Source organism: Amyelois transitella, chromosome 18 (genome assembly GCF_032362555.1).
Source record: "Amyelois transitella isolate CPQ chromosome 18, ilAmyTran1.1, whole genome shotgun sequence".
Lineage (NCBI taxonomy): Eukaryota > Metazoa > Arthropoda > Insecta > Lepidoptera > Pyralidae > Amyelois > Amyelois transitella.
In genome coordinates this window covers 3,957,675-3,982,027 of record NC_083521.1, presented here as the reverse complement: position 1 = coordinate 3,982,027, position 24,353 = coordinate 3,957,675, and the positions used below count along the sequence as shown (strand labels likewise).

General features: G+C 36.7%; 2 protein-coding genes across 3 annotated transcripts in view; one reads left to right on the top strand and one right to left on the bottom strand.

Moving 5' to 3' along the window:
• LOC106136170 (probable Rho GTPase-activating protein CG5521) overlaps nt 1-15,353 on the bottom strand; it is a 29,010-nt gene extending 13,657 nt beyond the window's left edge. Inside the window, exons 1-18 of one of the 2 annotated variants that reach the window (XM_013336632.2) lie at nt 15,145-15,353; nt 14,510-14,620; nt 14,167-14,184; nt 13,255-13,426; nt 12,437-13,017; nt 12,066-12,359; nt 11,705-11,886; nt 11,327-11,467; nt 9,886-10,067; nt 9,384-9,466; nt 8,922-9,073; nt 8,427-8,598; nt 7,743-7,865; nt 7,449-7,550; nt 5,951-6,052; nt 5,129-5,361; nt 2,644-2,747; nt 2,105-2,232 (exon numbers count right to left, since the gene is read on the bottom strand). In XM_013336632.2, the coding sequence (XP_013192086.2) occupies nt 2,105-2,232; nt 2,644-2,747; nt 5,129-5,361; nt 5,951-6,052; nt 7,449-7,550; nt 7,743-7,865; nt 8,427-8,598; nt 8,922-9,073; nt 9,384-9,466; nt 9,886-10,067; nt 11,327-11,467; nt 11,705-11,886; nt 12,066-12,359; nt 12,437-13,017; nt 13,255-13,426; nt 14,167-14,184; nt 14,510-14,620; nt 15,145-15,250 (2,986 nt within the window). In that variant the 5' untranslated portion in view covers nt 15,251-15,353. The remainder of the gene's footprint in view (nt 1-2,104; nt 2,233-2,643; nt 2,748-5,128; nt 5,362-5,950; nt 6,053-7,448; nt 7,551-7,742; nt 7,866-8,426; nt 8,599-8,921; nt 9,074-9,383; nt 9,467-9,885; nt 10,068-11,326; nt 11,468-11,704; nt 11,887-12,065; nt 12,360-12,436; nt 13,018-13,254; nt 13,427-14,166; nt 14,185-14,509; nt 14,621-15,144) is intronic. The other variant, XM_060949038.1, reaches the window with a different exon arrangement.
• A 2,237-nt stretch (nt 15,354-17,590) lies between these two features.
• LOC106136193 (uncharacterized) lies at nt 17,591-20,086 on the top strand. Its single transcript, XM_013336662.2, has 3 exons — nt 17,591-17,912; nt 19,402-19,498; nt 19,702-20,086. The coding sequence occupies exons 1-3, from the start codon at nt 17,787-17,789 to the stop codon at nt 20,064-20,066; spliced, it is 588 nt and encodes a 195-aa protein (XP_013192116.2). The 5' UTR covers nt 17,591-17,786; the 3' UTR covers nt 20,067-20,086.
• The last annotated feature ends 4,267 nt before the right edge of the window (nt 20,087-24,353 follow it).

Here is a 24,353-nt window from a genome sequence, read left to right as displayed (position 1 = left end):
AACAAATAATTGTAAAGAAGAATTCAAAACTACTTTAAGTTAAACTTTTTTAAGTGTACTCCGAATAAGGTTTACTAACAGGCAGAATAGTATAGGCTTTCCCCTCCTCATCCCTTCACTATCTATATGTAACGTATAATAATGAATCTTAGTATGATGTGGCGATAAACATTTTGAAATAAACTAAGTAGAAATAACTAGTGACGTCGTGCCGCGCCTTCGCCTTTGGTCTACTTCAGCGCTCACCAACTAGCTCGCTATCATCAGACGGCTATGTTAGGTCTCGTGTCGATGTATGTATAGCTAAACCCACACCACGCAATTTAAAATTGTAAAACTAGTTCTAATAAAGATTGTCGTTATTCTATTAATTTTTACGTTTTGCATAAACGCTACAGGTTTAGCTTAGGTTCACGCACTCTGTCCAGAAGCGTCCTGCAGACGCTTGTACATGGGGGTCGTGCGATCGATAGCCCTTTACGGGGCCCCCGTATGGGCGGATGCGCTCTCTCGCCAAAACCTCGCCTCCCTGCGGAGGACACAGAGGCTGATGGCGACGAGAGCCGCAAGGGGATATCGCACGATCGCCTTTGAGGCAGCGTCTGTGCTGGCCGGTTCCATTCCCTGGGACCTAGAGGCGAAAACCCTCGCGTCGCTGTTCTTCTGGCGCGAGGAGGCCGTGGCCCAGGGTCACCGGTTGGCACCGAGGGAGATAAATAAAATAAATAAAATAAAAATATATTTATTGCCAAAAACATTTACATACCGCTGTTACAAACATAACAAATTATCAAGTTTTGATATAAACAATCTTATAATAATAGCACTCATTGAATACTTACATTAACTATGTATACAAACAATGTACGCTAACAGAAGCTTATAAAAATATTATTGTTTTTAACATGACCTAGAATAATGTTGAGGGTAGAAGCAATAAGTTTGGTAACAGCAGATATCGACGGCTACTCCCCGCACTAGTAAAAACTGTGTTGCGGCAGAGTAGTTATCATCGTCCGCAGTGACCATTTTACATTGACCCATGTACGGCTAATAGGCGCTTTACAAAACAGATCTATTTAAAATTGGTTTATGTGGTGACAATAATAGTATGCGCAAGATTGTCAGATAAAGAATTTACTTAACAACAGGATATAGTGATGTAATTTAAGATCGCAGGACGCCGCAATGAGTTGTGTCAGCGCTCCATTGAAGAGTGGTCCCAAAGGCTGGAGCAGCCGACTGCTCGGCGTAGAACCGTCGAGGCGGTCCGTCCGGTGTTGGGACAGTGGTTGGCGAGGCAGCACGGTAGCCTGACTTACCGTCTGACCCAGATGCTCTCCGGACATGGTTGTTTCGGAGGGTATCTGTGTCTGATCGGTCGGGAGCCGTCTGCTGTCTGCCACCACTGTGACGGATGTGCTGACGAGGACGCCCAGCACACCTTGGAGGTTTGCCCAGTCTGGGACCAAGACCGCGCGGAGCTTCGCGCGGTCGTGGGGGACGACCTTTCTCTGCCGGCTGTCGTGAGACAGATGGTCGACAGCGAGAGGTCGTGGACAGCAGTGCAGACCTTTGCGGAGAGCGTCATGCTCCGCAAAGAGGCGGCGGAAAGGGTGAGAGAGGACACGTCCGACCTCCCCATACGCCGCCAGCGCACTGGGCGCAGGAGGCGGGCATACGCCCTGCACCTGCTGCCCCCACAATAAGGGCCGGTCGGGCGGCGGAAATGGGATTCCGCTGCTTGGCGAAACGGCCCTGAGTTGAAGGCGCGCTTGTGCCAGGCGCGCCCTCCCCTAGCGGGTAGAAGTGAAGGCCGACGGGTCACCCCGCTGGCCGCTCCGTGGAGAGCGGCCGAGCCGAGGCCGCCGTGGAAGCGGCCGCCGCGTCAGGAATATGAGCGAGGGCAGCTCACACTCCTGACAACGAAGCGGTAGGCGATGGCACCGTGTGGTTTTAGTGGGTTCAAGCCCCACATAACCCGTCCGGCTTCCCGTAGCCGGCCGGGTAGACGAAGGTCTTTCCACACGTAAAAAAAAAAAAAAAAAAGGTTCACGCACTCTACTCGTATAATATTGAGCGCACTGAGAATCAAACAATGTACCGTGGTGTAGCGCGCGCTGGTAGAGCTGCAGATGCGCTAGATGCGGCGTCGAGCAGGCGGCGGGCGCGCCCGGGCCCTGGGCCTGCGTCGACTCGCACAGCAGCCGCAGTGCCAACAGCTTGCCCGCCCTGTAACAAAAATATAAAGTCAAAAATGACGCAAAATGTCATGGGCTTAAGTATGAAAAGCTTGTGTCGGGGTTCGCTGAACATGACATTGAATATAAAAGAGCACACTTAGAACAGGCAGCCATAATTATTGCTAGTACTCAGGACATTCGAAGAGGCGGAACAGTATGTTATTAAGACTATTGATCATTCAAGGCGTCACGGTTGATCCTCCCTCGTTGGGTCCGTCTACGATCTGGGGGTCTAAATATGTTTGTCAACCCTTATAACGTAACCAAATTTAATCACAGTTTTATGTTCAGTTATCGGCGATATTGCTGCGTTTAAAACAATATACGTGTCAATAACTCTTTTTTAAAAGCAATCTGGCAAGTAAGGTCAAGAGTACCCGACGTAAGAAACTTAATTAACCTGTGCGAGGGCGGCAGCGCCTCGGCTTCGAGACACCATCCCGCCACCAAGTTGAAGGGCACGTGGATCTCGGTGTTGCCGTTCAGAGTCTGGTTCGCGCTGATCTGTAAACAAACATCATGCCATTGGTGTGCACTATAAATGTTAAGGTTTATGTTAACACTGTGTGTAAAATTTATAAAATTGTTGATTTATACAATTTATTTTTCTATAGATAATATCATTTTTAGTAATTTTACTTGTTTTTCATTGTAAAGACTTAGTTTGTGATGTATAAGTACTACATTCAAATTCAAATTTTTAAAGTTAATAAACATTTTGTATCTTTGGTGTAAAGTTATTGCGTATAAAGGTGATCTCACAACCAAACCCTAAAAAATAGTCACATTAAAAAAAGAATCATCAAATTTAACATTTAGTAGGTACTTAAATAGAGAATACGGTAATTTTTAGCTTTACTATAGAAAACAAATTAACAGTACTAAACTTTTAAATATTGATTTATAACCCTCTTCCCTCTTAACAAAACAAGACATCAGTGTGACAAAATTAAATACTTTTTTACACAATGCAAAAGTCAGTTATAAATTTTTATATTTATAGTGGCCGCTGGTCGCAGAACACAAAATTCACAGCGGCGCCAATTTGTATCATAAAAACAATTGTTCAAAAAAATCTAAACTTGCCTCTCGCTCCGTACAATCATTATTGAAATATTTCTCTCTGATACTGCCGTTGCCACTAAGAACTATATTAAACATGTTATTTCCACGCACATTAGTTACACTGCGCGATAATACTTTTTATTGTTTTTTGTTCTGTTGAGAACTGTTAAATATCTACATACATTTTACGAGTACTCTTTGCGATATCAAACGCGATTTACCTACTTTTCTTTCTATTTTTTTCTACGCGGCAAAACTCAAACTGAATTTTCCTTTGAGGAGCAAATTGTAATGATGTCATATTGCTTAAGTTTAACAGGTAAACATTATGTAGGAACGTTGTAATAACGAGTTATGAATGAAACGAAACGAATCTCTAATTCAATTATTATATACTGGAACATATTAGGAGATATTATGACTCTTGCTTGCGTAGTATTTGTTTGAAGATAATAGACTAAATTTTATCTAAAATGAAAAATTTTTAACCGTTTAAAAGGTACATTTACACATCACATACATACATTTATACATCTGCGAGTGTTATAAAAGTAGCTGTGGCGGGCCGCCAGTAAGAAATATTTCCTCACCAACTTTACCTACGGTTCTGCTTATATAAGCAGAAAAAGAACGTAAAATAAATTACAATTAATGTTGTTTCATACAAATTGTTATTTTCTTTGTTTATCATCTCATTTCTTATCTCACCAAAACTGACATATCATAACCTCATTTTTCTTCCGCAGCCTCCTCAGAAGCCTTCTTTTTCCTGCTCTTCTTTCGCATTGGCAGTCCTTAAAGACCTTTGAGTTAGACAGCGCAGCGCACACTCTCAGTAACACCATACACAAAACTTGACCGCACCAGTATCTACGCGTTTCTATTATTAAAAAATTGTGTTTTTAAACAATCGATTGTACAGATGTGTCAGTATCGGCCATCTGCTCTAAGATATCGGCGATAAGTTACTCTAACGTGTCATATTTGCGATAAACATTAGCAGATGCCAGTGACATGTTACGTAGGCGTTTATTGAACTAACGCGTATTGAATGGCTGTATTGGATTTTGTTTTCATAATCGATTATGTTCGGCAACTGATTAAAACATCTTGTTTCAATGAACTTTTTAATTAAAAATTTTATATGTACGAAGGTTAGTACGTGTGTAGTTTTTGTTTTATTTATTACTTTCGATCATACATTTCATAATTCCATCATAAAGCCAAACAGCTGCCGGCCTGGAGGGCCACGTTTAGCCTTTTCGAAATTAATTTTTACCTCGTATGGGATAAAGACGTGATTGTATGTACTCGTATTTATAATTTCTAAGCCACCAAATAAAAGTAAGATCACTCAATCTCATCTTGTTGATGTTGTAGGAGGAGAATAAAGGATTCTATATTTCAATAGTAAATAGCTTAAGCATTAATTTCGGGAAATCCCCTCTTAGTGCACCTCTGGGAAACGAAACCAATATGCCATATTTCAAATATCTAGACATAGCGTTTTGCTATTATATCAGTCAATATTCTCTTTTATATTATTTATGTTTTTGTTGATGTATATGAACAATATTGTCGAGTACACGTCTGTCACATGAACGGAACGTATGTACCTACTACTGTTTCTAACGTTTATCATTCCTATATGTTTACTGTGTCTATGTAGTGGTAAATAAATAAAAGTCTCTTACCTCGAGCAGCATACTGTTGAGATGTATGAGATAGTTGTACAGGTGCGCATGCGCATTAGAGTTATCATTCCTATATTATTATGTTTACTGTGTTCATGTATTGGTAAATAAATAAAAGTCTCTTACCTTAAGCAGCGTACTGTTGAGATGTATAAGATAGTCGTATAGGTGCGCATGCGCATTGGGGTCTTTCAACGCGTTAGGGTCTCCTAGCGCGGCCAGCATTCGTCGCCACAATATGGCCGCCACGTCCGGCAGCCAACCACGCGCCGTCCCGCCTAAAGCCACGCCCACTCCCGCCCCACCACTCCCCACGCCCCCGCCTCTTGACAAACCCAACGACTCCTGTTCGGACCATTCTGTGTAACAAGGACGCGAATGTATTATAATACATACATATAGTCACGTGTATATCCTTTGCGGGGTTGACAAAGCCAACAGTCTTGAAAAGTCTGATAGGCGTTCAGCTTTTTTGGCTTGATGATAGTATGTATTATAATAGTGTTGTGAAAGAAAGTATTTTTGAAAACACAATTGGTCCAATCACTTTGCTGTTGATATACATATTACCAGCAAAGTAGGCTGCCTGGTAGGCAGTGACGTGTATCTTTTCAATAGCCACATTTCGCTAAATCCACAGTTATCATTTTTTATGCATCATCATCAAGATACATGAAAGAAATTTCTTTGGAAATAAGTAGTACCCTTGTACAATGTTTTTTTCAGTCTAAGTTCTAGTTGTATTTTTTTCCTCAATGTACTTAAATATATAATTTTTCTTTGACCTCCCATTCCATTATTCCCAAAGTCCTGGGCTATATGGATAATATGCTTTTTCCTAATAGACCTCACACAAATAGTTAAAATACATAAAAAACTATTTATCATAAAATATTAAATAAATACGTATGAATCTTATTCATTAATTTTTTATTTATCTCCACTTACCAACATTTCCACCATCTGACGCCAGATCTATTTGCAACGGCGAATCCTTTATGGAACTGCTCTCCACGCCGCTAGAGGGCGCGGGCGATGGAGAACGCGATCCTATAGGATGATAATCATAATGTACTGTGGTCTAGATATGTTTGTATGCTATTTGTAAATAACAAAGGGTATCATTTAAGCTATCACCAATTTAATTAGTTTTGTGTTTCTTAAATAATAGGGTTTGTCCTCAACATAGTAGATCTGTCACCAAAATGTAGTCACCAAACAATGCAAAATCAGTTCCACAATAAATCACCTAAAATCCTGAGATATAAGGTCTAGTACCAAATAAATGTTTTTGTATGTATTATAATAGGTGTGTCCTAATAAGTATTTAAGCAAACTAATTTAAAGAGATCACCAATAAATCATATTATGTTACTAGAAAATTGCATTAAGTTCAAATAAAAAATTAGGGTTGTCATCATCGTTTCAACCAAAAGATTCTGCTACTTAACTAGACTCCCAAGGTTCTAAATTTCCACTGGTAGTACAAATTATATTTAAATAAAATTTTTAGCAGAGTAGTAAATAAAACAATTAAAGTTAAAATAATCAATATTTATTGTTGAAAATAATTACCACTGAACAATCAGCGCTGGTTTAAAATAGCTGGCTTATGGCTAGCAGAATAGTAGATAAAACACTTAATTAAAGTTAAAATAATCAATATTTATTCTTAAAAATAATAACCACTGAACAATCAGCGCTGGTTTAAAATAGCTGGCTTATGGCTAGCAGAATAGTAGATAAAACACTTAATTAAAGTTAAAATAATCAATAGTTAACTACTACCCATCGTTGAGGCCGGATTGGTCAATTTTTAAAGCGCGCCAATTTGTCTCCGCCCCTTTGATCATTTTTTCATTAAAATTATAAATTGATGTATTAAATTGGTAACGAATACTATTAATTTAATATCTGAACGAAATAAAATGTTACTACTGTATTGGTGACAAAATATCAAATAAAAAGGAGTCGCAGTCAGGGATCGATAATCGATTTATTTGGTGACAGATCTACCATTCTGAGCACAGAGCTATTATTTAAGTAACAAAACTATTATTATAAGAACGAAGTTTATATTCATGTAATTCAATATAATTTTATTGGTTATCGATCTCTTATTTTACACATATATTAACATTAATTTGATAATTCATACCTGGGAACAATTTTTGTTTATCTGAGAACGAAAATATTTCGTGGCGATAGATCTATTTATTAGGTGATACAACTTGATGACAAATATAAATTTTGGTGATAGAAAATATAGTTCCCAATAACAAACACAAGAACAAACAAGCAAACACCGTATGTATGTTTGTTTCACGTTCTAGTCGATATCGATCGATTTTCTTCGAAGGAAACATTTTACTTAAATCTTAATCAAGGCGATAAGGACACAATGAACCTTTAAATACTATGAATTGAATTGAAACTGAATACTTACCACTGGCCGAATCCCTCTCGTCATGACTAGAAGACTGCCTCAGTGAATCAAGTGAGTACCACCTCCTAGCCTTGCTATTTATATGTGGTTCTTTGGTATGTTCTGTAACAATGAAACATTATTAAATAAACTTGAATATAGTAGAAGCAACTAAATATTTACAATCCACAAAGTATAGGATCTCTTTGTTATCTCAGTACTATATAAACTTATAATCCATTTAAAAGACTGAGTTGACATATTTTCACCTATTGTTCATATATATAAAGTTTAATTAAGTAAAGACATACTGACCAGTAGTAAGTTGCGCGAGCGCATGTTTGGCGATGTGCGGGTCACTGCGACAGCGCGTCAGCTGACGCCGCGAGTGAGTCTCCTTGCGCGGGTGCGACTCGTGGCTCACTTTCGGGGATTTACCTGGGTAACAGTAATTATGATGAAATATTGGGTTAAGGATTTGTATTGCAGTGTAATAATTTTACCAAAATATAACACGTTTTTAGTGTATAGTAGCATAATTAACAGAGAAGAAGCAATTATCGAAAAGCGGGATTTTAAGCTTAGAAGTGATTGTGGGGAAACGCAAAGGTGAGAGAGACAGTTTGAATGACACTGTACCTACTTTATACGCCATAGCAGCGGTTGCCATGGTTTGTTAGTAAGGATAATATATCAGATTGTTTTTTATTGCCAAATATTCTATATATTATATACTCGTAGTACTTTGAATTTGATTATTTCTGGCCTTTTTTCTCCTTCTGTCTTCTGTAGTGAAATTAACTTTGCGACTATACTTCCTACAGACACTGTAGTCAGTAGTAGAATTTAAGGGACACTACAGATATTTTGAAGGCAGTCAAGAAAAGATAATGATGGCCATGAACCATGGCCGGCGACTACAACTGGAACGTTAGTAGAGCCGTGGGTAGTGGGACAGTGTACCCCGTGAAGATAAGAGAGAGATGTGTGACGTCATACCAGGCGTGCGCGTGTCAGCGGAGGGCGGCGGGCGGTGCGCGGCGGGGCGGGGCACCGGCGCGGGCGCGGCGAGCGGCGCTCCGCGGCGGGCCCGCCCCCGCTCCGCGCTCTCCGACAACTCCAGCGAGTACACGTGCCGCGCCAGCACGCGGGTCAGCGTCTCCATTGTTTTCTGAAACCCATAACAGAGAAATTAGGGTTCATTCCACGCATCGTACGCTTCAAATGTCTAACATACGAGTACCTTGATAAAATCAGAGATGTCAGGTCATGAGTATCCGAACCGACGAGCTTGCATGAAGAGATTTCATTATGACTAATTTAGATCTCCCATTTGGAATGATAAATAAGTTGTTAACATACATTTATTAATAAATTCTTTCCAGAGCGTAAGTCTCGTTAGTAGTTCCATAAAATTCGGCCACAGCTTAGTATTCACTGTTACATTAACATAGATACCCTTCTTTTAGAGATGAAGGTTAAACCATTCCTCACCGCCCACTCCTTGATGAGGTCCTCCCAATGCGTGAGCCTCGACAGCAGCTCCATGAAGTTCTGCCACAGCTCAGGTTTCACGGCCACGTTCAGGTTGGCCTTGATCCAAGTCACTATTAGTGTTTGGAACAACGCTGGTGCTAGGAAACCACCTGTGACAAGAGAACGAAAGTGAAAAATAGACATTGATTTAGAGAATATAAAGTAAAACTTGTCTGACTCCCATAGTCAACTACAACATTAAATTTATAATCAGATAGGGGCAAACGCCACGAGGATAGAATATAAAACCTTTATAGTTCTGATATAAACTAACAACAACTCTTTATTTAAACCACAATCTATTTAGCTTAAAAAGCTGAAATTAACCAATTAGATCACTTAACATCCAATGGGGACTATAATAAATAATCAGAAACGTGTGTGGTCGTTTGGAAGAAGATGAAAAATATGAGACATTACCTAATGATTCCTGCTTCCGTTTGGGTAAAACTTTGGTCAGCACGAGTGATGTGATTTGGAGAAGCACCAACAAAAGTTGTTCCCTGTAAATAAATGTAAAATTCGTTTTAAAATATTATCTATCCCATATTAATATTCTGTATGCAGTAGTGATTAATTTGACAAGAAATCTTTTGTGTAAACAGTTTGTTTAATTTATGGAGTAAATTTTTAAATGCTTTTGACATATATTCCATTAGCGCTAGCATCCCATCTCGGCTTTGCACGTCTATGTAGTAAAATGCAAGAAAAAGAAAATATCTTACTGTATTGCGAACTGGCATTCGTATGAAAAAGGTCTTGTTTATGATGAAGAAACCTTCTCAAACTCAGCAAGAATTAGCGTCCATAGCCATATACATAGCAGGTGTTGCTGGCTGAGCACTCCAGGCGGCGACACTGTCGACATACACGCTTGGAACATATTGAAGGTGCTCTCTTCGAAATACCTTTCCCAACTTACCAAGAATTAGCGTCCATAGCCACGTGCATGACCATGTATCGGTATATGTTGAGTACTCTCTTGCAGGTGTCGGTTTGTTCTTCTAGCAGCTGTTGTTGACTGAGCGCTCCAGGCGGCGCCACTGGCGACGGACACGCTAGGAACACGTTCGCCGCCTGCGTCATGAAGATTTGGAGAACATTCTGTGGAGGAAATATTTGCTAAGTTAAGAGATCTCGTCTTAATTATCATTCTATTAGTAACAAAAAACAAGTTTTCTTAAAAATATGACAAAATATTCTGTCGCCTTTACTATAATTTGTATGTTTGCAACTCTTTAAGTGTAGTTCTGGATAAAGAATAAATTATATTATTCAGTTGTTGACTATATTTATATTTGGGATGACCATTCGTAGTTAGATTTTTTAATTTAAGTTTTAAATTATGCATATACTGTTTTTATTTGAAAATTATATATATAAAAACTATACAGAGGATCGTGAGAATATTAGTTCCTTGTTTGGAGAGCTTGCTAAAAATAATTTTACTAGTTTTCACTGTGCATTAAAAGATCATACATACATATATATGGTCACGTCTATATCCCTTGTGGGGTAGACAGAGCCAACAGTCTTGAAAAGACTGAATGGACACGTTCAGCTATTTGGCTTAGTGATAGAATTGAGATTCAGATAGTGACAGGTTGCTAGCCCATCGTCTAAAAAGAATCCCAAGTTTGTAAGACGAAGTAAGATCAGTCAATCACATTTTCCTTTTAATATATATGGGGCCTTTTAATATATTGGGGATAATAATAAAACCTAGTAAATAATGCAGTATTTTATCAAAACAATGTGAATCATCATAGCCATAATAGTATTAAATTGGTTATGTATATATTATAACAAGTTCAACGAAACATACTCGTATTTGCATTCACTTATGGTTATACTAAATCACCTACGCAAACAGTTTCCAATGTTACTCAAACACTAGTCTCAAACATTTGAACAGTTGTTTTTGGAAAGTAGGATATGCAGATTTTGGAATCCTAACAATAAAATTTTATTATCGTATCTTCATGAAACTTCATCATTTGTCATAAGAAAACTATATTATATATCCTTCGATTAAAATACTCCTCGTATATTTATTGTAAACAAGCTAGACCACTCTAATAATGGATGCCTATCTAATTTTTACCTCATTTTGCGAAGTGAACATTTTGCTAAATTTCTTTAAAACTTTAGGTAGATACAAGACTAGATTAGGTAGGTACTCTTAGTACGGTCGCTTTAATGAGTTCTCACTCGCGGGGTACAGCGTCGCGGGTGTGAGTAAAAAAGGGACTAAGGGATGTGAACTTGTTTTTTGTATGTAGCCTGCATTGTCCATTTCCAAGGGACTATTGCCACCTCCTTAGGACGGACGGAACGTGTACGAACATTAGGATGATAACTACCTGTAAGCCAGCTCGCACCATTACGTTGTCCCGCCCTATGGCTCCGAGGTAGGAGTCGTTGCGCAGGCGGCGCGGCGGCGCTAGTGGTTCCCCAGATTGTTCATACGTGCTTTCCATTAGGAAGGGGGGAATCTCGGCCACCTGTTGCATGGTTTTAAATACACATTTTTATATTTGATATTGCCTTTAAAAACGTCAACTTTGGCGGAGATGTATGACAATTATCCTTTTTGACTAAACAACAATGTGAATTTCTATATTGGCAGACTTGTAAAGTCCTCATGACCAGGACATCTATGGGGAAGCCTATGTTTTCTCACGATGAGCAACTTTTAAAAACTTACTTTAAACTAAGAGGCAGAAAAGCGATTTACATACATTCATCTGAATCCAGTCTTTGTACAGCGCGATGACGCGTCTGGTGGCGGCGGCGTGGGAGAACGGCAGCAGGAAAGCTTGTCTCAGCACCTCTATAGTGAAGTCCACATGTTCTCGTGAAGAACAACACAGCACGTCTCGGACCACCTGCTCCGAACTTAACTCTTCATATACGCCTGTACCTAAAGATTAAATAAAGTTAGTCAGCAATTCGTCCTACTAGGTACTGTCTGAATGCAAATCACAATGGAACAGGTTTTCATCTTAGTCTGTCTAGCGCTCAATATAAAATTATACCTGCAAACTATATCACTATAATATGGAATAGTTACAATCTAAACAGAAGAAAATAATCATTTACCTGATTCTAAACTAGGATGTGGTGTATTGGAAGCAGAATCATGTGACGACGCTCTACTTGAATCAGAGGGATGTCCAACAGTGAAGGAGGTTTCCTCTTCATGGTGCAGCGAGGTTGCCGGAGTGGGGGTGTTCGAATGCGGAAGATGCGAGCCCGTGCTGGTCATAGAAGACGGTTGTCCACCATCACTGCCCTGCTTCTTCATAAAGTGGGCATAGTTCGCCACCCACTTGATTAAAGTCACTCGGCATAGGACAAAATCATCTTCTAAGATGTTATGCTGTACTGGTAGTTCTGGAAAGAAATTTACTATGAAACATGTGAAATGTAAAGGACTATATTATGTTTGATATTCTCACAAGAAAACTTACCAAGATTAGGCTTGTATAGCGAATTTTTGTAATTAAACTGGGGACAAATTACAGGCAAATAATACAGCTTGAATTTTTCTAGAAGAAATGCAAAACATCTCATTGCCTTTGCGTGCGAGCGATCCTTCCAGTGTATTTTCGTTACCGACGTCGCCATCCCGTCTAGTAGGATTTCAAAGAAATATTTGGTTTCATTTTCTACTGCTCTTTCGTTGGCGCTCGCCGGCAATAGTGGTTGAATTTCGACAGATTGGACCGGATTTAAAGCGTTTGTATCATGGAATATGGAAGCCGAAACATTTGCTATCTTCCCAATAATGCCAGATGGTGTCTGTTCTACAACAATTTTCTTAGCATTGTCTGACGTTGCAGTAAAATTAGGGTGCTGCAATATATCCTCCATGCTAAATTCGTTGGATTCGTGAGAAATGTTTGCTGCAGCTTCAAACTGTTTGGTCTTGGGAGGCGAACCTGACGGCAGGATGTTTGGCTCAGGTAGGCCGGGCACAAGTGAAGCAAACATTTTATGCACTTCAAGGGGCGCATTGTCACCTAGTGCTTGATACCAAAGAAGGAAGTATCTGCAAAATAGTTTTACCAAATAAGTAAGATTATAAGGGCATAAATAATGATATTGCTGTGTGGTAGAATATAGTACCAATAAAAAAAAAGAATAGGACCACTCTGTCCCTTTTCCATGAATGTTGTAAAAGGTGACTAAGGTATAGGCTTATAAACTTGGGGTTCAAGGGATAAAGATATGATTATATGTATTTATGTAAGTAAATATTTAACAATGATATTGATATTAACAATACCTTATAGCCTCTGCTCGCAACTTTTGTGAATTCCAACTATGGAGAAGTTTTGAAAATACCCTTGTTAAAGAGTGAAGTTGCCATCTTTTCCCAATCAGTTCAGGGAGGAGGCATAATACTTTTTCTAAGAGGCATAAAGCTCCTTCTAATTCTTCTCTGCCAGCCTTGTGCACTGAAATACATAGATAATAAGCATCCAAAACTAAAGGCAAGTGAAGGTTAGTTCAAAACAAAGCTAACATAATGTTTAAGTATGGCCATTAAAAATCTATTAGAGGTGATCACATTCCTGTTATCAGCATTGTTATAGAATGTCTGCATCTCCAGCCATTGTTAAGTAGCATTCTAATAAGTTAGTCAGTATGACAATTAAAATGATTTTATTTTATATTGCATTTTACATATTTCACTAAAAACAAAAAGGTCTTGATATTTGCTGAAAAATGTAATGAAAGTGCAGTAACAATAAAAACCAACAAAACTTGTTAAATGATGAAACGCACGATTTGATTATTCAAATCCGCCCAATGAATAAATGTGGCGTTGTATTAAGATGAAAGTTACTGTTTCTTTTCTTTATAATAAAAAAAATATATTATTAGTTATTAAGTCTATGTTATGAGTTGAATAATTCATAAATTGAATGTTAAACAATAAAAACAATCAATTTTTTTAAAGACAAGTAACATAAAAATTAAACATGCAAATTCAGATGTAGAAAAATATTAACACAGCAAATTCAACATGATCAATATTTCAAGGTGATGTAGATGTGTGAATCTATAACAATCAGTGATCCATGATAACACTCTGGTACAATGGACAAGCTTGTGGCATGATAAGATTATCTGAGATTGATAATAAGCTCCATACTACATGGAAACTGTTTGCAAAGTTCAAACTACAACTCACCGAGATGGAATGACAGTTCTGGACGCAAAAACAAAAAAAATATATGAACAACACTGATAATTAAAAAAACGCCAATATTAAAAAAAACAATTTTATTCAACATATAATTTTTTCTACTTGAAAAGGGGAATATCTTTCTATACCATTAAGTTATAAAATAAATACTGAAAATATGAGATCAGAACACTAAATTAATATCTATATGTTAAAATTTACACAAACTTATTCGAGAATGCAAATTTAGTATACGTAAGTACTACTAACACACACAAAAAAAACCTGTAAGTTTTAATAGTTTTCATTTCCATGTTAAAAAAATTGCAAATACAATCATAAAACTTACCTCTCTGACGCAAGTTGTTTTCAGCCTGTATGAAGTTATCATACAATATAAAGTACACATGACTGAAGTTCCCTTCAAAATATGCCTTGGCTTCATCAGCATCATAATGCTCTAAAAATATAAAAATGTTAAATGTCTATATCACCAAACTACATTATTTGTTAATTGGTACACAAGTCTAATAGATTTTCCATTTTAGATGGTCTTAGAAAGCCATTTTATTTAATACTTCTATTTAACTAAACTAGGGTCAGAATCCTAGTGAATTATGTTTTAATACCAGTCCATTTTATAGGAATAAAAGAGAATAAGCTCATATTATGTTCTAGTTTCAGTACCATTCAAGCAGAAAACCCATGTAGGAAATAGAAAATTAAATTATAGAATATAGAAAGGGATCATTAAGATTGTTATGATATTAAGTAGTAGGACTCCTCCAAGTATTCATTATTACAATAAACTAATTGACAGGCAGGTCGTAACTGGTAAGTACATCAGGTACAGTTATTCTCAAGCCATTAGCATGTCGTGCTAAATGTAGCGTTAGGTTTAGCAAGGTGTGGAAATGAAACCTTTAGGACTTTAAAGCTTATTTATAGAGCATAATTACATGAGTATATAATTAAATAACTCACCTAATACGATTTTTAAGTGTTTTAAACGAGTCGCAGAATCCTTCTTAGAATCTTGAATTTTGACCGTAGATTTTTTAACATCTTGATGAGATTTTTTAGTAAACATGTCGATAATCTAATTACAATGTCATTACGCAGATAATTTCCACTAATACAGTGAAAAAAATATTATTTTCACATTGTTTTTTCGGTTTTCACTCCCATTCTGACATTCCACAAAAAAAAATTCAAGTTGACGTAAACAATATTCTTTATTTTTTTTAAAAGCATATGCTTACACTTCAAAAAGTCTTGTCGTTCAGAAATCGCAAGACGCAACTGCCTTACTTCTCAGAGTAGAACTAATACTAGAGTCCGGATTAATACTCAAAATATTTAGCATTATCATTTCATGAGAGCAGAAGAGAGAAGAATATACAGAATAGTTATAATACTTAATGCTTTTTTACTTTATGGGTTCGAATATTCTATATATAAAAATGCATAAACAGATGCCTGAATCTTCAGCCTAAACATAGTCTCACGTGGCGTCGTGGCGGCCATCTGGGGCACAGACACTTCATGCTAGTTTTTTCACTTTTGTTTATTTGTGCACTTTTCCTTATCCGGTGTAATGCGGGCTTGAAAGTCTTAATCAATTTCACCAGACGCGTGAAATACTCAACATACATACATATATATGGTCACGTCTATATCCCTTGCTGGGTAGACAGAGCCAACAGTCTTGAAAAGACTGAATGACCACGTTCAGCTATTTGGCTTAATGATAGAATTGAGATTCAAATAGTGACAGGTTGCTAGCTCATCGCCTAAGAAAGAATCCCAAGTTTGTAACCCTATCCCTTACTTGCCGTTAGTAGTGTGTGGTTCCCGGCACCAAAAAAAAAAAGACTAGGATCACTCCATCTCTTTCCCATGGATGTCGTAAACGGCGACGCGACAAAAGGAGGCTTACAAATAGGCTGAGATGGGCTAGCAACCTGTCACTATTTGAATCTCAATTCTATCCTTAAGCCAAATAGCTGAATGTGGCCATTCGATCTTTTCAAGACTATTGGCTCTGTCTACCCCGCAAGGGATATAGACGTGACCATATGTATGTATGTATGTGAATTTGTAAGGTACCTAAGATATAATTATGAGAAGGACATAGGGTACTTTTCATCACGGGAAACGTATAGCTCCCGTAGGATTTGCGAAAAACCTGTATTCTTTTGTAGTTTGCGCTGAATTCGTTGCTTTTTGTGTAAGTGGCGTTAAAGCGTGGCGTCATTCGAAGCTGCGGGCTAAATACTTATAATTCTTAGATATTACAGGAAAAATAAAAAATGATATTAAATAATCTAGGTTTAGGTATCCAATTTTTTCGGTAACTCACTAGGAGTAAGGACCCGTTCCAGAGGGAATTTCCAAACATCCTTTGTCCTGAAAAATTTCATCTTTATTGACTCAGAGTTTATGAGATTTCTTGAATTAAGTGTTTTTGTTTTTATATATTATGAATATGGATTCTATAGCACACTGAAAACGAGGAAGCAGAAGCACGTTTTTATTCAAAATCCGTCCGGGCCGTTAGCATAGCTCTGCTGAAGAATAAGGCTCACACTCAATTGACAATAAAGTAGATATTTTGTTTTATGATATTTTTTTATATAGGTACATACATTTAATCAAGTTTATATACCTTGCGAGGCAGACAGAGCCAACAGTCTTGAAAAGACTGAAAGACCATAATAGCATTGACACCTACATAATGACAGTGTTGCTAGGCCATCGCCTACCTGAAGAATCCCAAGTTTATTAGTCTTGGTCGCCTTTTACGACATTCATGGGAAAGATATGGAGTGGTCTTCCTGTTCTAAAGTGCCGCGAACTACACGGATTTTATTTTATACAATTTCTCCTGGCGTACCTATAGCCGGTTAACATTCTCACCACTATGGAAAGGAGCCCGGGGTATTCTCAAAAGCTCTTTGACCATGATCCTGGAAATTGGAAAAGTTAGTTGTTTTCCCGAAGCAACTCCGGAGCCTAACCCATATTGGATTATGGTAAAAGTTGCACTAGATGAACGTGACTGTTTCCTTAGTTACCTTTACGACATAATATTTAAAGAGATGCAGTGGGTATATTCTAAATTATTAAAAAAACGCCCGGGACCACACGGCAGAATTTTTTTTTTATATCTCATGTAGATATATGGGTATACTCAAAAACTTCGAAGTAGAGTCGAAATTTGGTACAGAGAGAGTAGACTTTCAGGAGTAAAAATCTTTTTTTATGACTGTTGTTGACTGATTGTTGGAGATACATATATGAATATATTTATATGTCTAATACCGTTCCGTTTGTTTGGAACCATCAGGGAGTAGGTAATACTCGTATTTGTCACGTTTTTGTTATCAAAACTTGTTTTGATTTGTGGAATGACGTCGAGCGGTCATTATTTATGTGCACAAGATCACGGCTGGTCTCAGCATCTCTAGTTCGCCTCAAACTGTGCATTTATTCGCGCGTCTCACATTCTGAATCAAAAATGTTTCACTGTGTTTTTTTCTAGTCACATATTATCGTCAATTATTTTCATTTAAGGTCGCTTGTAAGTTATTATTTGCAACGTTAGTAATAGTGTGAAGTGTACAATGTTTAATATAAGTAGAATTTTTACGGTTGTGTGCGCGTTAATCGTCTTAACCAAGGCTAAGAATAAAACAGAATTATTTGGATTTCCAGAGGTTGAGGAAGACGAAAATTTAAAAAATAAAGAGGTAACGGATGACTTATCTTGTTTTTATTATAAAAGATTACCTACAGAATAATTTTTCGAATTCAAGGTTGCCTTTTATGGTTGGTAGGCAAATTAGTTTCGGAAAATGTATGTAGGTAAGAAGGTATCTATTAAGTACCTACGTTTTAATTCGACCTGCATAAAATTCGCGCTTAACATGGCAAATTTTAGAATTTTGAAAAAAATGTAGGGAACACAGGAAACCCTAAAATTGTATTCGGTACTTAGAAAAAACGAAGTGGTAAGCAAAATCTAGTTAAATTTTTTTTCTATCTGACCTAACCTAAAATTTGGAATAGAGATGGTTCAAGACTGGGGGCGTTCATACATGCTAATTTTTTGGGCGGCTACTGGAAAATATACTAATTAACTTCAAATGACGAAAATAAAAACAATGATAAAATTATCTTCGCGCCAGTGACCACGACCTTATGACTCTACAATGTAAAGGTTGGGTGATTTCGTTTATATAAATACTTACCTACTAGCGGAAACAATGAAAATAAGAAGACTATTTCTTAATACTTAAAATAAAAAAAAAATCAAAAGAAATATTTATTAGAAATTACTAGTGTTCGCCACGAACAAACCTTGCTTTAAATTTTACCAAATCGTATATACTTATCTCAAAAACTGCTTTTAAAACCGATTTTGATGTCTCGCGAACTGTTGTACTTTACAAATTGTAATTGTTACAACACAGAATAAATAAAACATTCTATTTCATCTAAATTAGATCAACGGTTCGAAAGTTATCGTGTTACAAACATACATAAAAAAAAATCCCCAAGTTGATTTATAGACCTCGCTCGCTCGAAATCTGTTTAAATGTAATGTTGTGCATGTTTATCTGTCATACCTATCTTCGATACAGTACCGATACTACACACAATATTATTCGGATTTCTAGGATAGGTCAATTTCACAGAATGTATCATATAAATTTAGTATTACTTCTTGAATAGTATAGGACAAAAATTATACTTTGTGATAGCAATTTCTTTTAATGAAGTACTCTCATTAGGAACCCAATATAAATATTTTTACACCCATTAGTTATAATGAGTACCTACCATGATATTATTATGATGTTGTTTTTGTTTCAATATTATATCTACATTATTGCTTTCCATTCCTGTATCACTGTTCTTAGGAACAACGAAACGAACAATATCAAAACATACAAACATATATTCACGTATTTGTTCCTTACGGGGTAGACACAGACAGTCTTTTGAAAAGGCGATGGGCTAGTAATCTGTCACTATTAGAAGGTCAGTTCCATCATTAAGCTATACAGCTACAGCTGAACGTGGTCGAAGTATGATTATGATGATATTAATATTACCTAGGCTTAAAAAAAGCTACGAGGATGTATTCGCAAATAGACGCTAGAAAAATATGCAGAAATTGTAATTGTAGATATCGACGTTGCTGGCGAGTATGACACGTGTTTTCCCCTTTTTCAGAACAGACAACCAATTTTCTTGCCAACGGTGTGTCCTGAAACAGAATTATACTACCCAGGGGATCAAAAAGATGATTGGATATGCGACTGCAGGCCGGGTAATAAAACTCAATTTAACTTTAAAAATTTATCCATCTATCGCCATTTGCACATAATAAAATAAATCGTTTTTATTTGAACCATTTTTAATTCCTGATCTATGATGCTATAAGATCCAAATATATAGACTAATTTTTTTTTTTTATATAATGATTGGTAATGAATGCCATTCTTAAGCTAATAAATTTTCTTAAAATTCCAGCATATCTCTATCACCCCGTTACCGACAAGTGCTGGGCCGCCTTTCGAAAAGGGCCCTGCGCAGAAAAGGAGTACCTGATCCTACCTGAGAATACCGTCATACCAGTGTGCGTGCCAAACCCTTGTATTGTGGACGGTTACGTGCATTGGAATCAGAAGTGTCAGCGGCTTGGGTCTACCATCGCTTGCGAAGACTTGTTCCCTATACCTGCAGCTTTAGGAGTGAATGCTACTACTTTGGTAGTCAGTTGTGTAAGACTCAATGTGGAGCTAAGGTTTGCGAGCGTGGTGCCGGTGTCTCCTGTGGCCGCATGCCCGAAAGGCTGCAAAAGAAGCGTCAATGCGAAGTGCCCGACGAATACCTAATAAATGTATAATTCATAGTATTATTAGTTTTACTACCTTAATGGAATTAATTTTAAGAATTAAATTGTGCCTTGTAGTTAGTTTCCGTTAACTTTAGTACAGGATAACATAAGCTACCTATGTCTCGTCGATAGTGTAAGGGGATTCCCCTTAGGAAGGGAAATGAAGTTTGTCTGGTAAAGAATGCTTTAAGCACCTATCGTACCATAAAGAAAGTTTTTAAAAAAATAAATAATTAATCACTATTCATTATGATATGTAAGGCATGATGTTAAATATTTTTATTTTATTCAGTTTTTGATGGCTTTATTCCTCTCGTAAGTACCTAAAGTGGCAGTCTTAACTTTTCAGAGCTTCGTTAACTGATACCATCAAAGTCGTTAAACAATCCTAAATTTAAGTACTATTATTAAATCTTTTCCGAATCGAGCCACACGCTAACTTTGAAAACTTTTAGCCATTTTAGTAGCATACCTCCATTGATCTTTATAAAAGGACCACACTACATATGTACATACTGTATATGTGGAAAATAGGAATAATAATATCAGTATTCTTTCGGTTTCTTTTAGTGTCAAATTAAATTTAGAAAATAACAACTAAGTACATATGTATTAGCTCAGTGTTTACTCTCTCCGTATTAGGGTAAGGTAGGTACCTTATTATTTTAGGTATCTAAATATTTATTTATATCAGTGCGTCAATCATTTATAGATTTCTTAGTAATAAACAAAATGCGTCACACGAGTTATTTCAAGGACAGGAAAAACATAATGTGGTAGTTACACAAAAGCTTATGTTACCTAAACATAACAAGGACACATTTTTGTAGACCGTGTTCTCTATCGCCCTCCAAATCAATATTAATTTCATTAATTGAACTTCTGACTGATTGCTAGAAGAAGTTGTATAACCTTGCACGGTGTGGCACCACACTATGAGGGATTCCACCCTTATTTTACACCTTCATTCGGTTCTATAGCAACTGCTAGCGTCCCGTTGTAACCATGGAGACGGCGCCGTCTGCTCGCCTCAATTTTAACTTGTCATTATCGTTTATTTACCATTTATTCCATCGACCACTAAGGTGATTGTCCACACATGGAAATATCGATATTCTAGATTGTAATCAGCATAAGTTGACTAACAAATTGTGCTACGTATTCATTGTGTCGTTATAAGTTGATGGGACAGGGTGCGCGCATCGTCGATGTTAACTGACGGACAAAAACTGAAGTTCAAAATGTTTTCAATGCATTTAGAACAATAATGTGACTTCAGTTTGGTAAGTATTTTTTTTAATATGTTTGAAACAGTTTTACTTGCATGATAAGGTAATTTATAAAAATCTATGTAATACCTAATTTTAATTTAAACTAGTTGCAATAGTTAAGAAGTTTTATAATTAAATTTACTGACTAGTTGGCGGTTATGAAGGTCCAGTATTATGTTTAGTTATGTATTATTAAATTAATTCTTTTAAAGCTAATAGTAAAACGCATTTCACATCAGGTTTTAGTGCAAATCAATTTAAAATTAAATCACTTTTGAAACACAAACATAATAAAGAGAGAGAAGAATACGCGGAAATGTCGCAAGATAAATTATACATAGGTAGTCACTCGTATTATTTAGTGAGCCGATAACGAATCATAAGCATTCTCACTAGTAGTCTAGAAAGATAGAAAAACGTACTCATTTTCTTCCGTTGGCTGTCGGATGAGGCAGCTAAAGGATAAAAGCGCTAACAAGTAAATAATACACCAAATATTCCTCTCAGGTGAGTTGGTGTATGCTTTCAGCAGCCCGAGTCTGTATATAGAAACGTCTTGACGGTCTTCGATTTTTGAAGCTGACAACCAACGCAAGGAATCGTTATGATAAGAGAGATAGACATAACAATACATTAATTAAAAGAAAAGATGCATTGTAATTGACATGCCATGTATTTATTTCTATCAAATTCACATCCTTACGAGTACATTTTATAAAACTTTACTTTTAATATAATTCTGAAGCCTGGGAAAGTTATTAACGATAAGTTCCTAGTCATAATAACACTAATCTACGTTTACCTAGGTTATTTATTTAAATATGTATTAAAAAGTTATCAGCGATTACTTGCGATAAGTATCAGTGTGCCTAGCTTACAGCACTAATCGCTGGATTTCCATAAAAGGCGCAAGCTTGGAGCTATCGGATTGATCGCTGACCCACTTCGGCACGGTGACCACTGGCTAACGAGCGACCTTCGCCGATTTTTATACCTCTACTGACCGAAATTTCGTCTTCGTTGGTTTTAATTAGGCAGGTAGGTTAGTTAGAACCTGTTTTACTTATATAAGGGTTAGTATTTCGGAAAATAATATGATAAAGTATCTAAAAGCGACAATTCTTATCTAGTATTCTTAAATAAATATTCACGTCTCTACCTACTACATATTCATCTTTAAAGCGATTACATCCGGACCTAAAGTGCTAGTAATTATTTTTATTCAATTCTTACTAAGTTTCAAATGAACATAAGTAGGTATGCCATGTACATTTATAATTATATAATACACACACACACACAGAGACATACGCATTTTATATCTAATGGGGTAAGATTAGATAGAGCCAATAATAATAATGAAGATTGGAAGACCACGATTAGTTGTAGGTCTAAAATAATTAAGGTTACACATATACAATCACTTTTTATCCCCTTAATCCTGGTAGACAGCGCCATCAGAAAGACTGAAAGGCCACATTAAGCTAGCGTAATGGCAGGTAGCTTGCCCATCACCTAAAAACAGAATACATACATATATTCCTTGCAAGGTAGACAAAGCCAACAGTCTCGAAGACCGAGAATGAAAACCCACGTTCATCTAAACGTACGTAAAGTTCAATGTTGGAATTGAGATTGAAAAAGTGATGATGAAATTCATCGCCTACAAGAAGAATCCTACCTTTATAAGCCTTATCCTAGAAAGAGATGAAGTGGTCCTATTCTAAAGAAAGTTACTTTTTCTATATAGGAATTAAGCGACGAACATGCAATAAGTAGTAAATTGACTGCTGTTATCACGCTAGGGCGGCAGCTTCACATTCGTTATTGGCTGACATCGACATACGCTCGCTAGTTTCATGATAAATTGCACGCTCGAGTGTTCCATGATTCGCGTAACGCGTCGAAATCTTGACAGCTCGTACACGCTGGAACAGTAAATATTGCAAGTGGGTCAGTGCCTGACCTGCTTCCCTTAATTAGAAAGGGCCTAACGTAATCATCGAAATCGTAAAATAAATGTAAAATTTTAAAGTATTTTCTTGGATTTGCAAGCAGAGTTTTCGATTTCAGAATATGCTTTTCGCAGGCGATGGTAAAGAATAATTCAATTCTTAAGAAGTCAATATGTTTAAATAATTACGACAGTAAACGTACGAGTATATGTAAGTCTTCGTACGACTAGCATTTTTGTAGCTTTATAATGCGTGTTTGCTACGAGCTTTGTCCAATTTCGTAGATCGAACCGCAACTTCAGCTATATAGTGAAAGTTCGTAGCACTTTTCGTAGCTATTTCATAATATGAGTAAAATAATATACTGCGAAATATAATAAACTAATGCTACGAGATTGAGTAATAATCCGAGGAAATTTGTGATGTTTTAATATTATTTTGTTATACTAGCTTTTACCCGCGACTATTCATTCAGTGGTTAAGTTGTGTAAGCGTAACAAACAGACAGGATAATGACAAGATGAAAAAATATTATTATTAGATAGTTAGACGTATGCCGTTTTAAGCGGTGATTAGGTTTTAATTTGTTTAATATTATAATTTAATATAATAAAGTTAGCGTTATTTCATGTAGTCATAAATGTTTTTACGTATTCCTAAAGATTTGCATAATTTTTCAATAAAAAAATTCCACTGGTTACTTTAGCACATTTTCATACAAATAGCAATCATGTTACATTTACATACAATATTAGGTTTATTTTTAAACGAAATATATTAACAGTCTTTCAGTTCATGTTCTGCTTTAAAACTAAGTCAGACGGAATTTTTTTAATTATTTTTTTTGTGTATCCCAAATAATATTATACGTGTAAATATATTATTGTATAATTGTATGCGAAAAACCTGTATTCTTTTGTAGGTGGCGCTTCGCGCGGGCGAAGCTGCGGATGAAAGCTAGTGAATTTATAAAAAACAAGATTACACCAAGAAAATTATAAAAGTGAAGGCTTTCTGTGAAAATCCCCTCTATGTATTTATTCAGATTGCTGTGGGTCC

Excerpts from the sequence above, each read along its gene's own strand:
- LOC106136193 (XM_013336662.2), top strand. The coding sequence starts at position 17,787 with ATGTTTAATATAAGTAGAATTTTTACGGTTGTGTGCGCGTTAATCGTC. Across the intron at positions 17,913-19,401 it reads AAAATTTAAAAAATAAAGAG|AACAGACAACCAATTTTCTT; the intron begins GTAACGGATGAC and ends CCCCTTTTTCAG. Across the intron at positions 19,499-19,701 it reads GATATGCGACTGCAGGCCGG|CATATCTCTATCACCCCGTT; the intron begins GTAATAAAACTC and ends TTAAAATTCCAG.